Source organism: Octopus bimaculoides, chromosome 2 (genome assembly GCF_046866305.1).
Source record: "Octopus bimaculoides isolate indiv1 chromosome 2, ASM4686630v1, whole genome shotgun sequence".
NCBI classification, from domain to species: domain Eukaryota; kingdom Metazoa; phylum Mollusca; class Cephalopoda; order Octopoda; family Octopodidae; genus Octopus; species Octopus bimaculoides.
Genome location: NC_142929.1, coordinates 110,191,294 through 110,209,107, shown reverse-complemented (window position 1 = coordinate 110,209,107; position 17,814 = coordinate 110,191,294). Strand labels below are relative to the sequence as shown.

General features: G+C 35.7%; 1 protein-coding gene across 1 annotated transcript in view; it reads right to left on the bottom strand.

Moving 5' to 3' along the window:
• Positions 1-5,395: 5,395 nt before the first annotated feature.
• LOC106883768 (negative elongation factor D) overlaps positions 5,396-17,814 on the bottom strand; it is a 33,524-nt gene continuing 21,105 nt past the window's right edge. The window contains exons 11-16 of the mRNA XM_014934889.3: positions 17,246-17,382; positions 14,430-14,544; positions 11,873-11,968; positions 11,430-11,570; positions 7,770-7,899; positions 5,396-6,890 (exon numbers count right to left, since the gene is read on the bottom strand). Coding sequence (XP_014790375.1) covers positions 6,856-6,890; positions 7,770-7,899; positions 11,430-11,570; positions 11,873-11,968; positions 14,430-14,544; positions 17,246-17,382 — 654 coding nt within the window. The 3' untranslated portion in view covers positions 5,396-6,855. The remainder of the gene's footprint in view (positions 6,891-7,769; positions 7,900-11,429; positions 11,571-11,872; positions 11,969-14,429; positions 14,545-17,245; positions 17,383-17,814) is intronic.

Sequence of the window (17,814 nt, the reverse complement as noted above, 5' to 3'; positions counted from 1 at the left end):
GAAATGTTTTCCATTATAAGTCTAGTTGATGAGACTTAACCTAGGGTTAAACAACATCATTATTTAATAAGACAAGAGTCTCTTTGTGTCTGGTTAGCTTACAGTAAATAGCAACTAAAAGTTTCAAATCACCGCTTCATAGTCATCAGGTTAAGAAGTTCACTAAGTAACCATATATTCAGAGGTTTGATCTCATTTAAAAGCACTTCGGATGCTTTCTACCATGGTCTCAAGTTTACCAATAGTTTGTGAGTTAAGTCAACAGAAAATAAGTGGATACACATCATGAGAGTGTGTATGTGTGTGTTTATATCAGCATAAAGTGAAAATCATCATCGTCGTTTAACTTCCGCTTTCCATGCTAGCATGGGTTGGACGATTTGACTGAGGACTGGTGAAATCAGATGGCTACACCAGGCTCCAATCTGATTTGGCAGAGTTTCTACAGCTGGATGCCCTTCCTAACGCCAACCACTCCGAGAGTGTAGTGAGTGCTTTTATGTGCCACCGGCACGAAGGCCAGTCAGGCGGTACTGGCAATGGCCACACTCAAAATGGTGTATTTTACGTGCCACCTGCACAGGAGCCAGTTCGGCGGCACTGGCAAAGTCCGACTGAGTTACCTCTCTTTAGATAAAAGCCCATTTTTTGCCTTTATGTTTCATTTGTCAAACAAATTAAGTACCAAAGTGCTTGGGGTTGATATAATCAACAAAACCTTTGAAGTGGGTATCCCAGTATAGTTGCCATCCTATGACTGAAACTGAAACTGAAACCAGTGAGTAAAAGAATTATACTGCATTTTTTAAAAAGGAGATTGGATAATCTATGAAGCATACTATGTCTGAATGCCTTTGATCATCTCTGCTTGATTGAAGCTGACCAGGAGCTAAATAACATCAACAGTGCTTTAATGATTCTGCCAGCATGTCACCTTAAGGTTTTTATATTACAAAGGCTTTGGTCAGCCTGGATGTAAAGTAGAAGGCACATGCCCAAGATGTTATGCAGTGGGACTGGACCCAAGATGTTATGCAGTGGGACTGGACCCAAGATCATATGGTTAGGCAGGAACCTTTTCAACTATAAAAAGATACAGCTGCACCTATGCCTATACCTCATCATGCCTGCACCTATATATATATGTGTGTGTGTGTGTGTGAATACATACATATACATCCTCATCTTTTAACTTCTGTCTTCCATGTTGGCCAGGTTTGAATGATTTGACACAGGAGCATGATGCAGTCTGAGGACGGAGCTATTTTAGTGCCACCAATCCTAGTGAATTCACCATGTAGCTGACAAGACTAAGATTTTGTTGAACTGAAAAGGACTACAATGGAGAGGGGAAACAGTTTTATGTTAGTTGGTGAAAAGTTAGAGTATGAAGGAAGGAACTAGAACAATTGTCTTGCTGTGGAGGAGATACAAGACTGCTCATACTATACAGAAATTGGGGTGAGTAATTAATCTGTAACTGGATACAGAAATGATAATGGTGATGAGGTGACAGAGCAAGACCTGGAGCCAAAATTTTCATGGGTAGAGATTGCAAGAATATATGGAGAGAAAGAGGGGTAAGTTAGAAATGGCATCATGGTGTGAATATACTAAATGAACAAGGATCGAGGCAGAAGGGTGTCAATGATAAATACGAGTTAAATGAAAGGATGAGAGATGATGACCAGAGGTTGGGTAGGGCAGAGGAATGTAGTGAATGGTGGAGTTGAGGGAAAGATCAGGGGCACTGGCAATAGAGTACAGAAAGGTGAAGAGCAGCAGAATAATAAAAGAATAAACAGAAAGATGGGAGAAAGAGAGATGTCGTATGGGTGGACAGTTGCAAGAGTGAGTGGAGAAAAAGACAAGTGTATGGGGAGAATGAGATATATAGTGACATGAGAAAGTCAATAGAAGGTGGTTCAGCAGAGAGGGACCATAACTAACTGGCACTGTTGGTTATGATGATGAGAGTTCCAGTTGATCTGATTAACAGAGCAACTTACTTGTGAAATTAACATGCAAGTGGTGAGCACTCCAGAGACATGCATACCCTTAAACATAGAACACAGAAAGTGTGGTCCTTTAAAATACAGGTACTACACACACACACAGATATATACATATATATATATGTATATATATACGACAAGCTTCTTTCAGTTTCCCTCTACCAAATCCACTCACAAGACTTTGGTTGCCTCAAGGCTATAGTAGAAACCACTTACCCAAGTTGCCATGCAGTGGGACTGAAACTTGAACCAAGTAGTTGGAAGCAAGCTTCTTACCATGCAGCCACACCTGTGTCTCTATATATTTGAGGGGGTGTTGAAAAGATCCTGGCTTTGGTTAAAAGAAAATACAGGATCAGTTAATTATGATTTTATTCAACATGTTCTCCTCTCAGATTCACAAACTTATTGCAGTAAACCTTCAGTTTTTCTAAGCCCTGTAAAAGAACTTCAAAGGTTGGGCCTTCAACCAAGCCTTTTACAATACTCTTAAAGCCAGGAATTTTTCAGTAACCCCTCATATATATATATATTACATACATAAGTGAGAGAGAGAAAAAGTGTGATAACAATATTGACAAATAGGATACTATGTAGGAAGATAGATAACTGAGATCAATGAAATCTATTATTTGTGTGTAACACACTGGCACATTCAGTCCTTATTATCATAATTGATTCTTTAAAATGCATTCTTTCAACTGAGAAGCTGACATAAAAAATCTTTTGGTTCATACAGAAGAATGCAAAATTCTTTAAAAGAAATTGTAAAATTCATAGAGGATGGGTAAAATATTACTTTAGAAAAAAGGTTATACATTTTGCTAATCTAGTCCACAATTAAAAACTTATGTTAATTCTACAGTCCCTGACAAACATTTTTTTTATAAAATAGTATTTTTATTACTTCTGAAAGGAGGAAAGTTAATGTATAAGAATAGCACTGTATACAATAGAACCAGTCATCACTCACAAGTGAATATGGCTTGGAAACATGTTGTACATGATTCAGCAAATTGTTGTACATGATTCAGTCTGTGTAGTCACTGGCTGACAGATATCCTCTCAGCCTTACCAGGATGTGACAACTAAAGAGAGAAAAGGCTACATCAGTTGAGTAGATAGGAACAGTTAAAATGAAGTCACTTGCTCAAGAACACAAAGCATTACCTAGTCCAGGAAATGAACCTAGGTCATGAGCTGAACACTCCTAACTAGTAGGCCAGGTGTTACCACCAATATACACACAAAGTACACTTCAACAGAAAACTGCTAAATAAAACATCTTTAAAAGACAGGAACAAGTAATTTATATTAAGAAGGTGATGCAGAAATTCATCAGATTTTTTTCACACAATTGGTATATGTGGTCTGATCAATAAGTATCTGGACTATTGTTATAGTAATGAAGCTAAAGCACAGAGTGAAGCCGCTTGGCACAGATTGACCTTGAACTCTGCTGGGCATGCACACTAAGTTTTAACATTCTAGCTCACATCTGCTGTTTACAGCAGTGCTTTGAAGGAAGGTGTGTAGCGTGTGATCAACACATTGACCAAGACAGAGAAACTTGAGCAGAGAATCTGCATCAAATTTTGCCAAAAGCTTGGCGATACCTGATCAGAGGCCTACGCAAAGTTTTCAATAAGTTTTTGTTCTTGACACAATCAAGATCTTGTGCAACTGAAACCTGAAAGTCTTTTTGGTCAGCTGAAAGCAGTTTTGGAAGAAACATATCTCATACTCAAATCTTCAGTGATAATGGACTGAACTGAACTGTAACTAATCTGCACATCCTGTGATAACTCACAGATAGTGACTCAACAATTTCCCCTTACAGCTGCATGCATATCTGTGATGTTTTTCTCAGTTCTGCTGGTTGCAGGTCTCCCAGAATGTTCGACAATATCGACATTTTTTCGGCTATCTTGGAAACGTCTGAACCACTCATACACTTGTGTGCAGCTCATACACTCCTCTCCATACACTTTCTGCAACTTTGCATAGGCATCTGAGCAGGTATCATCATGACAACTTTCTCTGTTAAAGTCAACACGACAATCACATGCTAAAAACCTTCCTTCCAAGCACTGCTGTAAACAGCGGAAGTGAACTAGAATGTTAGAGCAATGTGCATGCACAGCAGAGTTCAAGGTCAATCTGTACCAAGTGGCTTCACTCTGCATGCTTTAGCTTTGTTGCTATGGCAATAGTCCGGATACTTATTGGTCAGACCTCATAATATGCACTTTATATTACTAATCTTACATCAGTGTGTTTGACTTTTTCCTTTCTCGATATTAATTGAGCCCATAAATATTTTTTAACATAAATTTTTCTATGCCATATGAAACAATTTTAAAAGAAAATAACTGGCATGCTTTTGTTAAATGGAGTTCATTTAATTTTACTTGAATAGATTTTTTAGTAATTTCTGAAAAAGATTGCTGACAGTGTAGAGGAAGAGAAAATATTTATTCTCAGCTTTGAAAATCTCAGGAGAGAGTGGGTTAAAAAAAAAAAAATTAACTAGTGTTTTTGAAGATTAATCCTTTAGTATTTAAACTGGCTATATCCACCCAAAATATTCCACCAGTTTTATCTTTAAACCAGCCAGATTTGGCTTCTCATACATGCCCTACAATGTTATTCTAAAAATAAACAATCACATCATCAAAATCTCTAAACTCTGAGATAGTGCATGATAAATTCCAAATAGTGTGGATAAATAAACATCACATTTAACAGAGAAATGCTGAAGTGTTAAATCTTAAGTATCAATCAATGCACAGTTTTTCTTTTTCAAAATGCATGTGGACATGTAGATTTAACATTAGTCAATACTATGGCAGTTAAAGTTAATAGGAACTGGAGTTTTATGAAGAATGCTTTTTTATTCCCAATAACATCATCATCATCGTTTAACGTCCGCTTTCCATGCTAGCATGGGTTGGACGATTTGACTGAGGACTGGTGAAACCAGATGGCTACACCAGGCTCCAATCTGATTTGGCAGAGTTTCTACAGCTGGATGCACTTCCTAACGTCAACCACTCAGAGAGTGTAGTAGGTGCTTTTACGTGTCATCCGCACGAAGGCCAGTCAGGCGGTAATGGCAACGGCCACACTCAAAATGGTGTATTTTATGTGCCACCTGCACAAGAGCCAGTCCAGGGGCACTGGCAACGATCTCGCTCGAAAATCGTTACACATGTCACAGGCACAAGTGCCAGAAAGGTGACGCTGGGCACAGGTGCCATCCTGATTTCGCTTTCGCTGTACCTAGATTATAGAGAACTGATACAAACTTGTTTTAAATATTTTGTAAGTCAGAGAAAACATGGAACACATGAGAATAAATAGAGAGAAAACACAAAATATGAAGTTGTTAGGTTTTTGTTCTTTTTAATGTAAAAATAATTTATTTTCCAGATATCAGATGTATTGTTTTTGAGTTTTGGATGAAATAATGATAGTTGATCAGATCAGTGACATCACACAGGCAATAGCACATTAGGATGTGGATGTAGCAATGAGTATTGGTAGTTTTATGATAAAGGTCCCTTATAGAAGAGAAAATTAGAGTCAAAATACAACAAATGAGGGACAAGTACCTACAGCTGAAGACAGACATCAGGAAGAACAGCAACATTGATTTGATGAGATAATCCATAACACTATAGGTCTCCATAGATTTATCAAGAAGGAAAACGGAATTGAATACAAAATACCAATATAGTTTAAACGTTAGCTGAATTACTCATGATGCTTAACAGTACTTCTCATATTCATAGCTCAGTATTTTTTTCATGATATTTGAATCTATTTCTCATATGATTTAACATCAACTGAACCATTCACACCCCTGATTACAAAGTTTCAGATAAAATTAAGATTGGTTCTCTGCTCTGTGTGTGTGTGTGTCAGAGAGAAAGAGAGAGAGAGACAGACAGACAGACAGACAGACAGAGCATCAGAGGCTACACTTTTCTAAAGCTAATAATGGAATGAATGTAAAAACTTATAACAGTTTAAATATGTACAGTCCTCAGAAACAAATCTAAAGACTTCAAATGTTGGTCCCTTGAAGAATTGAGACATATTTTCCGGCTTAAGTTGTAGTTACTAATTTTCAATCTTATAACAATCAGAATACCAGGAGTTAATGTATGCACAAGATCATAAACATGACCATCACTGTAGTTGCTATTTAAATAAGAGACTATTTGTTAACTATTGATTTAAATAGCATCATAATTCTATTCTAATTCTAAAGAATTAAAATTATATTTCACACAGTAACAAAAAAAAAAAAGAAACACAACAGGCAGGCAAAAATAGTTCATTTAAACTAAATTTTAAATCACTATTAGATTTTTACTATTTGCATAAACCAATTAATAAGGGACTCACAAAAATTAAAAACAACATTATGAATTATTAATAACCAAACATCAACCACCGACACTACCACCACTGTGAAAAAATTAACCAGAAACAGAATCTCTGTATCTTACAGTCAGATTAGAAAGTATAGAAACCAAGATTCTGTTTTTACTAAATTGACAGTAAAATAGAAATATTTGAGGTAAAATATCATTATTCTCAATAATGATCAAACTGGTCAATTTTCCAAACGATGTAACATAGACATTTAGTATTTTTCTAATCAGCTATCCAGTGATGTTAAGTAGAGACTGACATTTTTCCAGATATTTCTGTTGCAATGGATATGAATGGCTTCAGAGAAGGCATTATGTTCGGCTTTATTTTCTGACATTTGTTTATCTTGAAATCCAGTTCATGCTCATCCTTTAACTACCACTAGGTAAATTATCTTTCACGTTACCATGATGTAATTTGACCGGCAGTGAGCTGAAGAAGAAAATATGCATAGAAAATTAAGAAGTAACATAAAAAATAAACACAAGTCTTACTGAAAGTAATTTTTTTCACAAATTTATTATTTAAAAATTTGATGGTTAGTTTTTAAATTTCCTGAGATTCTACATTATGAATCCCAAGTAATTGTTGGATTTATAGATTGTAAAGATTTAATCTATAAGATTTCTGATAAAAAAGAGGAATTAAAAGTTCATGTGAGTTTATAAGTAAAATGTCACATATATCCATTACTCAAATACTAACAATGTAAACTTTGGAATGCAAACCGAGTAAAATAAAGATTTTGTATTGATTTTTGTTTCAATTCCATGAAAGTTGGTAGCTTTTAAAACCATAATTGATAAAGAAAATCGTTTTATCAAAATTGGTCAACATGAGAACTTTAAGTAATGGAACTAACTAGCAGAATATTCTTCCAAAATTAGGTTTCATACACTCGTTGACTTAGGACATTCATCAAATCAAGTAATACATTGAGAGAGTCACAAACTCATGAAGTCAGGCACCATTAATTGTAACACATATACACATATATACTTGAATCAATGCACTCTATGTGGTAACATGACCTGCTAGAAATAGAAGCCATATCTCCTTCAAATGACACACAACTATTTTAAAAGGAGAATGCACACCTGAATAGAAGACAAAATGTGACTGGAAGGCCTCTTTGCCAAGGATAGCTGGGCTAAACAACAACAACACATACACACAAATACACACTAACATGCACCAACATAAATTTCTCTATCTCACACAAATAAGTCTCTGTATCTGATATAATAAAGATATCATTTATTTAATAGCAGTCAAAACTATTTAGGAGAATATCACTCAGAAATAACTTACCAATAAATTCTGTGACTGGATCAGTTCCATCTTCAACTTTTAAAGAACCTGTGATATCTTCATTTTCAATGAGAGGTAACAGTAACTGGACAAACTCAGCAGTATAGGGAGGTGTAATCATATCAAGAACCTACAAATACATTTAAATTTTCACACCAAACTTCTCAGAATACAATCTTAACATTCATTAAATTCTTTCAAATCTATATTTACTGACAGACCCTAATATCTGGTAGATTTTAGTAGGTGCAGACATGACTGTATGGTAAGAAGTTTGATTCCTAACTGTATGCATTATTAATAACCAAACATCAACCACCAGCACTACCATCACTGTGAAAAAATTAACCAGAAATAGAATCTCTGTATCTTAGTCAGATTAGAAAGTTCCAGGTTCAGTCCCACTGCACGGTACCTTGAGCAAGGTTTCCGGACTAATTATGTTTAATAAAAAATAACTTATTTACTTATAAGTTTTCAAATCATCTCCTTTGAAATAGTCACCTTGCATAGCAATACAACAGTCCCAGCATTCCTGGGAATCCTTTTGGAATCCAGCCTGGAAATTGTTTTTCTGTGTGTCAAGGACCTTCTGCAATTCGCTCTGGATCTCAACAACAGAGTTAAAATGGTGACCTTTGAGCTGACTTTTCATCTTGGGGAGGAGATGGAAGTCTGCAGGTGCTAAATTAGCTGAATAGAGTGGGTGCAGAAGTGATACCATGTTGCTTTTGGTGAGAAACTCACGAGTGAGGAGAGCTCAGTGAAGAATCCAATTCTTCATGCTCCACAGATCCAGTCATTTTTGCTGAATGCCCTCCCACAAACGCTTCAAAACATTACAGTAGAACTCTTGACTAACGATTTGGCCCTGGTGGGGACAAATTCTCAATGCACAATACTACATTTTCATGGGCGACACTCATGGCAGGTCTTCCAGATCTCTCATCAACTTCCAGGGACTTTCTTTCACTTTTGAAGCACCAGTGCCATTCGAAACATTGTGTACAACCCATTGCCTCATTGCTGTAAGCTTGCCGAAGCATGCTCAATGTCTGTAGCAAACTTCCCAAGCTTAACGCAAAATTTCACGTTGGCTCTTTATTCCTGCCCCTGACAAAATCATAGACTACAGTATACACATGATCACAAAACAAATAAAAGAACATCTGCTACAAAAACTGAAACAAATAAAAGAAGATCTGCTACATGCCATTTCACTACTTTTGTTAATAAAGTGAAGATGTGAAGATGATTTTGGCACAAGAAGCCACATGGTATTCTGTATGATGACCCATAATATTTCTGTGTTAAAATTAAACTGAAATCAATTTCATTATTCATGATTTCAAAGTTACTCAAATAAATAACAGTAATATACTTAGGTTGATTCAATCAGTAATTTTAACACATGCCTTTACAGGAAAGGCTTGTGTTAAAATACAAAAATTAATAACTTAAAATGAAAAATGATGGTGAGATTTTTTTTTATCAGAAGTGATGGTAGAGCCCATGTGCTTTTACAGGGCCTCCAAGACTGGTAGAACAGTGAAGAAGAAGATATACTTCAATTAGCAACCTGACCTGAAAGCTTTCATCAGAGTGAACTCCATTAACAGTACCCAAATTACCAAGTGGTGTTATTAAACTGGGCAATGGATTAAGTTTACAACCCAAGATGGGATTTACATTCACAACACAAAGAGCAGGCATGAATACTGCAAGGCATTCAATCCAATATTCTTATGCAGTTTTGCCAATCCACAACCTAGGATTGGTACTATTTTTTTTATTGACCGTGAAAAGATGAAGCAAAGTCGACTTTGATGGGATTTGAACTCAGAAAGCAGGGAGTTGGACAAATACTATGAGGCATTCTTTTTGACTTTCTAAAAACTCAACTGATTTGCCAACAATTCAAAAATGTTAAAGTGTAACTGAATAATTGAGACAAATATTTTCACATGACATCTCAACCATGATGAATAAATAGAATTTAGAGAGATTAAATTATTTAAGGTATTTGCTTTGTTATAATAGGACCATACTGTGATCAGTCATTCAGTATTCTAGGCTTACAGTAACAATGCTTCTAAAAATATAAAAGAATATAAAGAAATAACTTTTTCTAGCAATAGCATTTGAGATTTTATCAACTATTTTACATTTATATCAACTCAACAATCATTTTTCTATTAGGTCATTGAAAAATGAAGAAACTATTGCAATAGACTGAATATTCTGGAAAGCTCTTATTAAGTAACAAGATATGGATTGTAATAGCCAGCAATGGAAGATTTTTTATTAACCTTTTTGATAACATCCACCCACTTGAGACTGCATCTAGTTCTGATATAAAGCCTCCTTTTAAAGTGTTCATACTGAAATTACAACATCCTATTATAATCTAATGTGAGACTTTTTCTTGAACATCAGCTTAATAAGGATTAGAGTTGGTTATTTTGCTAAATCTCTCCAAGAAACATGTAGGAAATAGATTATATAAAACATGCTCAGGAAAAGGGGTAAACATTCTTTAAATGAGCTAATGAGGGCACTTCTACATAGTCGCTTGACCTGCTAGAGATAGTAGCCAGATCTACCTCAAAGCACATTTTACTGCCTTAAAAAAAAAAAGACTAAGGACACACTGGAGTCACCAGAGCATTAGAAGGAATGCTTTATAGAATTCATTCTGACTCTGCACCAAGTTCAGATTTCAATGAGGTCAACTTAGCCTTTCATTCACACATGCAGACAGATACTCACACACACACATTCGGTTTTTATCTACCAAATCAACTCACAAGCTTTGGTGGGCCTGGGGCTATAGCAGAAGACACTTACTCAAAGTGCCATGCAGTGGGTGAACCTGGAAACATGTAGCTGGGAAGCAAACTTCTTAACCACACATTTAAACATATGTTACACAACTTTCCAATTAAAAGGTCACAATATATTAAAGGACAGATAGAAATATGATTTATATATTTTTAAAATTGATCATGGATATATTGACTTTTAAAATAAATACACAATTTCCTGTGTCACAAAAATTGACATCAAGAAAGGCATCTGGCCATAAAACACTATCTCAAAACATCCTGTCCAACCCATACCAGAATGAAAAACATGACATAAAAAGAATGATGATGAAGAGGATTTCTTGTTTTCATGTTTTTTTTCTTTTTATTATTTTGTTTTCATCTTATAACTAAGAGAAACAGCAGTGTACATGGCCCTTTCCAGAGCCTCTGAAACTGGTGGGAATGAAGGGAAGAAAACCTCAAACCAGAAACCTGACCTAAATGCTTGCTCAAATTGGACTCCACAAAAGGCACCCAAAGAACCAGGTGGTGGTGTTAATCTGCGCAATGGATTAAGTCTACCACCCAAATAGGCCGCGGCAGGATTTTCAGAATGCAAAGAACTCAGAAAGCAAATACCACCAGACACTGAATCTGGTATTCTTACAGCTCTGCTACCCCATCGCCCTCCCAAAAGGATGAAAGTAAAGTTGATCTTGGTGGGATTTGAACTAAGGAGATGGAGAGTTGGAATAAATATTGCAAGGCATTCTATCCAATGTTCTAATGATTGTGCCACTTCACCACCTACAAAGATATGAAAATCAAAATTAATTAGTTCACTTTAACATACCTCCGTAACAAAATGACGTATCAAAGAGATATCAGTATCTTGTTTCTCAAGACACTTTCTTATGTAACTCACAACGGGAATGACACAGCCTCGGCTGAAAACATGCACCATTCGATCGAGGACAGTTTTCTTTAGTTCCAACTGAAGAAGAAAGAATTACAAGTGAAACAGAAACCTCTAATCTTCTTAATTTAAAACAAGAAGAATTTCTAAAATATATTATTATATTTCATTCATGGCAGAGAAATTACATAAATGAAACCAAACTGGAATTTAATTTTCATGTTCAACACAGAAACAGAAGTATATTTTAATATATTTCCAATGGTAAAAATATGGATTGATAACTTTGCAGACGAGAATTAATAAGCTCAATTGCTGAGCATTTTAATAATATAAGAAAAGGAAAACAGAAACAAACTGTGAGCTAAGAAATTACTTACTCTAACTAAAACATCAAGTTCTTCATAAGAGGCTTCAAATAATCGAATTAAAAGGTCAAGAGCTTTCTGATGTAGCAGCATGTGACTAGTTACAATCTGTGGAGAACACAATAAACAGTAGTTAATACAAATTTAACAAAGAAGTAGATCTTCAAAATCTCTGTAGTCTGAAGTGTGCTGAGGAAACTATGTGGAAAATTATTGCTCAACGAGTTTGATGTTGAGTACAAACAAATACAAAGGATGTAGGGGTATTGTGGCAATTCTGGTGTGCAAGACATACAGAAGTAATTAAGATTAGAGGAAGCATTAAATGTTCAGCTGACTAAGTACTTATCATCATCAACATCATCATTTAACATTCATTCTCCATTGTGGCATGGAATGGACAGACTGACAGGATCAAATGAGCTCAAATGTCAGTTTTGGCATGGGGCCTATAGCTGGATGCCCTTCCTAACACCAACCACTTTTCAGAGTGGACTGGGTGTTTTTTCATGCTACTGTCACAAGTCAGGTTTCCAAGTAATTTTACAAGACAGGAAAAGGAAAGAAAATGCATGTGAAAGAATCAATGGAATAAAATTAAATTCATCCTCATGACAGTATACAGATGAAAGAATACATTGGGTGTTCTTAACTAACATAATCAGTTCAGAAAGTTCTAAAATACATAAATGTAGCTGGAAATTTACAGAATTAACTTGAACAGGAGTTTGAATCTCAGGGAGATGATAAGGGACGAGGATAATTGTTGATATGTGGTGTTTGAGAAGACACACCCATCTTGGTGAAACGAAATGTCCGAAAGCATACACAATGTCTATATATACAACATCCCTCGCCTAATTTCCTTACCAAATCTTCCCTTTACCCCATCGTTCTCTATCACTGATCTCTCCATCACTTGCCAACTGCAATATTATGTTGCTATAATTAAATGTGGGTAGAACGCCATATTTTATCATCTTTTCTATGATACCAGTTATCTTTTTCACTACCCAGATCCATCCCTTTTCTTACATTGTCCTGCATCATTCACATTTTATATTGATCACTTTGCCCTTCTATGTAACCAATTGGTTCTGGGTTCAGTCCCATTGCATGACACCTTGGGCAAGTGTCTTCTACTATAGCTTCGGGCTAACCAAAAGCCTTGTGAGTGGATTTGGTAGATGGAAACTGAAAGAAGCCTGTCGTATATATGTATATGTATGTGCGTGTATATGTTTGTGTCTGTGTTTGTCACCCCAACATCGCTTGACAACCGATGCTGGTGTGTTTACGTCCCCGTAACTTAGCAGTTCGGCAAAAGAGACCGATAGAATAAGTACTAGGCTTCCAAAGAATAAGTCCTGGGGTCGATTTGCTCGACTAAAAAAAAAAAGGCGGTGCTCCAGCATGGCCGCAGTCAAATGACTGAAACAAGTAAAAGAGTAAGGAGTAACCCCATTTTTTACCATCCCTTGATACACCCATTTCTTACCATCCCTCAATACACCCATTTCTCACCATCCCTTATTTTCTCAATACACACTTGCAATTGCTATCCAGCCTCCCTTTCTGATCTTCTTCCCCCAGAGCCCACCTTGATACCTTGTCACCACCATCTTTATTTCTCTTTCTAGCTCCACACAGACTACTTCCACTCTCCTTTTTATTATGCAACCAGCTATGTATCTCTTCAACAAGAAACTTGCTTTGGCCCTTCTTTTATACTCTAAACTTTTATCATCTAGCATAAAGCCACCTCTATTTCTGCTGTAGTCCCACTCAGCAAATAGGGATCTTAATGTTGCAAGCTTTATGATGTCCTCACTAGTGCTGAAGCCACAGAAAAAAAAATGTTCTTAGCACACCATAGAAAGCAGATTTCAGAGAGTGATGCAGTCTTCTGGTATGTTGGATTTTGACAAATCATCCAACCCATACCTATGATGATAACATTGAGGTATATTTTTAGACCTTGATCAAGTGAGACTGCATGAGAAACAAGCAGACTGAGAAAGAAAGAAACACAAACACACACACATAAATATACAGATGCAGAATATAGTCAAACTACTTCCCTTGAACTTGAAACACAAATGAGTCACTGTAATACATTTCCTGCACTGATAATATCTATCCATTAGATTACTATTTTAGCAGTGTGAATTGTACAGCCCTTGAATAGTTAATTTGGATTTCATTTTGATAATATACACAACCTTGACCACGTAACCAGTTTATTTCTGAAATACAAATAGATGGATTATCTTCATGATAATCTTACTAAAACAGTTCTGGTTCCAACTCATCAGCTTGAGTCATATGTCAAGCCATTTATTTATATGTCAACACTTTACCAACAGTTCACTGCTCTTCAATGGTAGTGACATCTGGTCACATATCAGTAGCTTATACTATCATCAAAAGGAATATAGATTTAATCATAAATATTCACAAAGAATTATCACAAAAATATATTTTGTGAATATTAAGCATATGCAATTGTGAATGTCAACAATATGTTTAATATTCACAAAGAATTATCCAAAAAATATGTTTAAATTACCTCATCCACAAGAACCAAATGTAAAGGAGTGTGATCAGTGTTGAGTTTGAAATAACTTTTATCTGATACTGTATAATCAACCCAACGTAGAACACCCATTGCCACTACTGAAAACCTGTTGAGAAAGAAAATATAAGAAAACTGTTCTATAAAAAGATGTTACTGATTTTTAATGAGATAAATTAGTATCTGATAATAATGTTTTTCATTCCATAAAATTCTACATACTCTTACCTGTTACTTTTGTCTTAACATAATCACCACACTTACTTTTTGTTGATAAGTAGTTTGCTATAGCTAGAAGATTGGTAAACTTTTTTCTCCTTGGGCCACTATTCTACAACAGTTTTAATAATTAATTTAATTAAATAGTAGAACTTAACTACTGCATTTATTACTCCATTATTTATTTAATGTTGATGGTATTTCTAACTAGACTTTTACATCTACAGCCCAAAAAATCTGCCATGGCAACACATAGAAGCACCTATGCCAGTGACATGTAAAAGCACCTGTGCCAGTGACACGTAAAAGACACCTGGTACACTCTGTGGAGTGGTTGGCATTAGGAAGGGCATCCAGCCATAGAAACCAAGCCAAAGCAGACTGGAGCCTGGTGCATCTCTCCAGCTTATCAATTCAGTCAAACTGTCTAAGCCATGCAGCATGGAAAATGGATGCTAAATGATGCAAGCTTAGCTGTGCAGTTAAGAAATTCATTTCACAACCTCATGGCTTCAGATTCAGTCCCACTATGTGGCACTGAGGGCAAGTATATTCTACTACAGCCCGAGACCAACCAAAGTCTTGAGTGGATTAGGTAGAGGGAAAATAAAAGAAACACATGTGAGTGTATGTATGTGTGTGTGTGTGTGTGTGTGTGTGTGTGTGCACACGCACGCATGTCCTTGTCTTGATATCACATGACGGTTGTGAACAAGAGCCACTGACATAAAAGCACTGCTAATCATTCCCAATCTTTCAACCATGAGGAAATATTACTTTGCTTGGAAGCAGGTAAAAGTCATTAAAAATCTTCTTCAGCGAGTCTTGTTTAATTCATTTGGGTATGGAAAAATAGACATCAAATTGACAATAATGATGATGATGGTTATAAAATAAGAAGTTACAGTAAAAATGATCTTCAGATGTCATATAAAACATATCTTTGAATCTCAGTCTACTTTCGTCAACTGCCATGTATAAGTTGTAAGTTAAAATTTCACCATGTGGTAGATGGTCATATTATGTATGCATAAACGTGGCAGACTAAAATTAATTGCAAATTGTTAGTCTATCTGCTATAAGATCATATGTATGAAATCGTTCTACAACCTATTTAGAGAGACACCCAGCATAGATGTAATCAATATGAGTCATAAATTATTAGTACTGATACACAGATATATACAATATATATATAAAATTCAATGTTTTGTAAAAGATAATGAATTATGTAACAGTTTTGAACAATTTTACATCTAATTATCCATAATTTAAATAATTTGTGATACAAAACACAAACTGAATGTTTGTAGATTTTCTTAATTTTTTCAAATATTTTATCAAATATCTCCGTGCTAGTGGCCCGTAAATATCACCATTTGAGCGTAATCGTTACCAGCGTCACCTTCAAGCACTTGTGCTGGTGGCATGTTAGAAAATCATTCAAGCGATGTCGTTGCCAGTGCCACTAGCTCCTGTGCAGGTGGCATGTAAAAAACAACTTTTGAGCAAGGCCGTTGCCAGTACCGTGTGACTGGCCCTCATGCCGGTGGCATGTAAAAGCACCCACCACACTCTCGGAGTGGTTGGCGTTAGGAAGGGCATCCAGCTGTAGAAACTCTGCCAGATCAAATTGGAGCCTGGTGCAGCCTTCTGGCTTGCCAGTCCAGAGTCAAATCGTCCAACCCATGCTAGCATGGAAAGCGGACGTTAAATGATGATGATGATCTCCTTACAGAGCAAGAATCAAATTCTTTTAGTGGTGGATATGAAAACCATACCTACAGGAGATACTGAAAAAATATTGCAGAATCAGAAAATATAAATTCTATATTTTGGTGGATAACATCATTACAGAATGAACATGAAATTTAATTACACAGTCAAATGGTTAAACAAGATGGACAAATGTTTTAGCAAAGGATACAGTACAGTACCAATGACTAGAAAATTTCTACTTACAATGAGATTGTCAAATCTTTCATCTATCGAACAATCATATTCAGTAATTGGGGTTCAGGTAAAATTTTTATCAAATAAAACACTACAATGAAAGCCAATGGCAACACAGTTTCGGCTTAGTCAGAAAATGATATCACAGAAAATGATAATAAATATACCAAACTACTAATCCTCTTCAAAGTCAAGTGAGACCCACGATGGAGTACTGCATCCCACCCTGAAAAGTTTAGGAGGGAGCACCTAATTTATTGGCATGAAGTCCCTTATCAAGACATTCCAACCTCTGGCCCAGGCTTGTTGCATCCTTTTTTTACCTTTCCAACTTGTACTACAGTAGCCTCTCTTTATCTGACCTGGCAAGTTCACGCCAAGAATTCCAAACTCATTTGTCTTCTCTCATCATATATAATGTCCCACCCAAACCTATTCCTATCACTAAAAAAATCCTTCTCCTAAATGTTGACCCTCTGAATTACCTTTCCAGTCTATGTTTTTCCCTGCAGCTATTAACTATTTAGAACAAACATTAAGTACATCAATCTTACAACCTTCAGAGGAGCTGCAATGACAACAAGTTCTTCTTCCTAACCAAACAAATAAAAGTTTCAGAAAAAAGCATGTAAATTTACCGTATACATTGGAACAAAGTGTTTATATCAGCAATTAATTCCGATGAACCTTTATTTTCACTACATAACGTCTGGGTTTTTTCCAAAGCTTGAACAGTTGGTTTCAGTTCATCTTTGTTAACATACTTCCGTACACCCTTAAAAAATAGAAACAATATTACATAACATTTAGTGTTAACATTTCTTAGTAATTCAAACCATATTTTTTAAGTTCTAGGCCAAACATTTAGCAGTTTGAAATAGATGATGATGAAGTTTCCAGCTAAGACTTATAACTGTAAATTTAACCCTCGTCTATAAACAAGTAAAAAAATGTGTGAGCCAACAAAAGAAGCCTCTACATGATCATTCAATGTGCTAAACATAGCAGTCAAATCTCCCTAAAATAATACCCTACTGTCTTTAAACAACAATATTTTTGCTGAAATACACAAGTTTCTTTTTCATTGAATTTTTTTAAAAAATGAAGCATTTAGTAAAACATCTTTCTTTATTGATGTTTGGAACATAGATTAATGTGAAATTTTGATGGAAGTTTTTAATTTAAATCACTTTAAAACAGGAAGTTT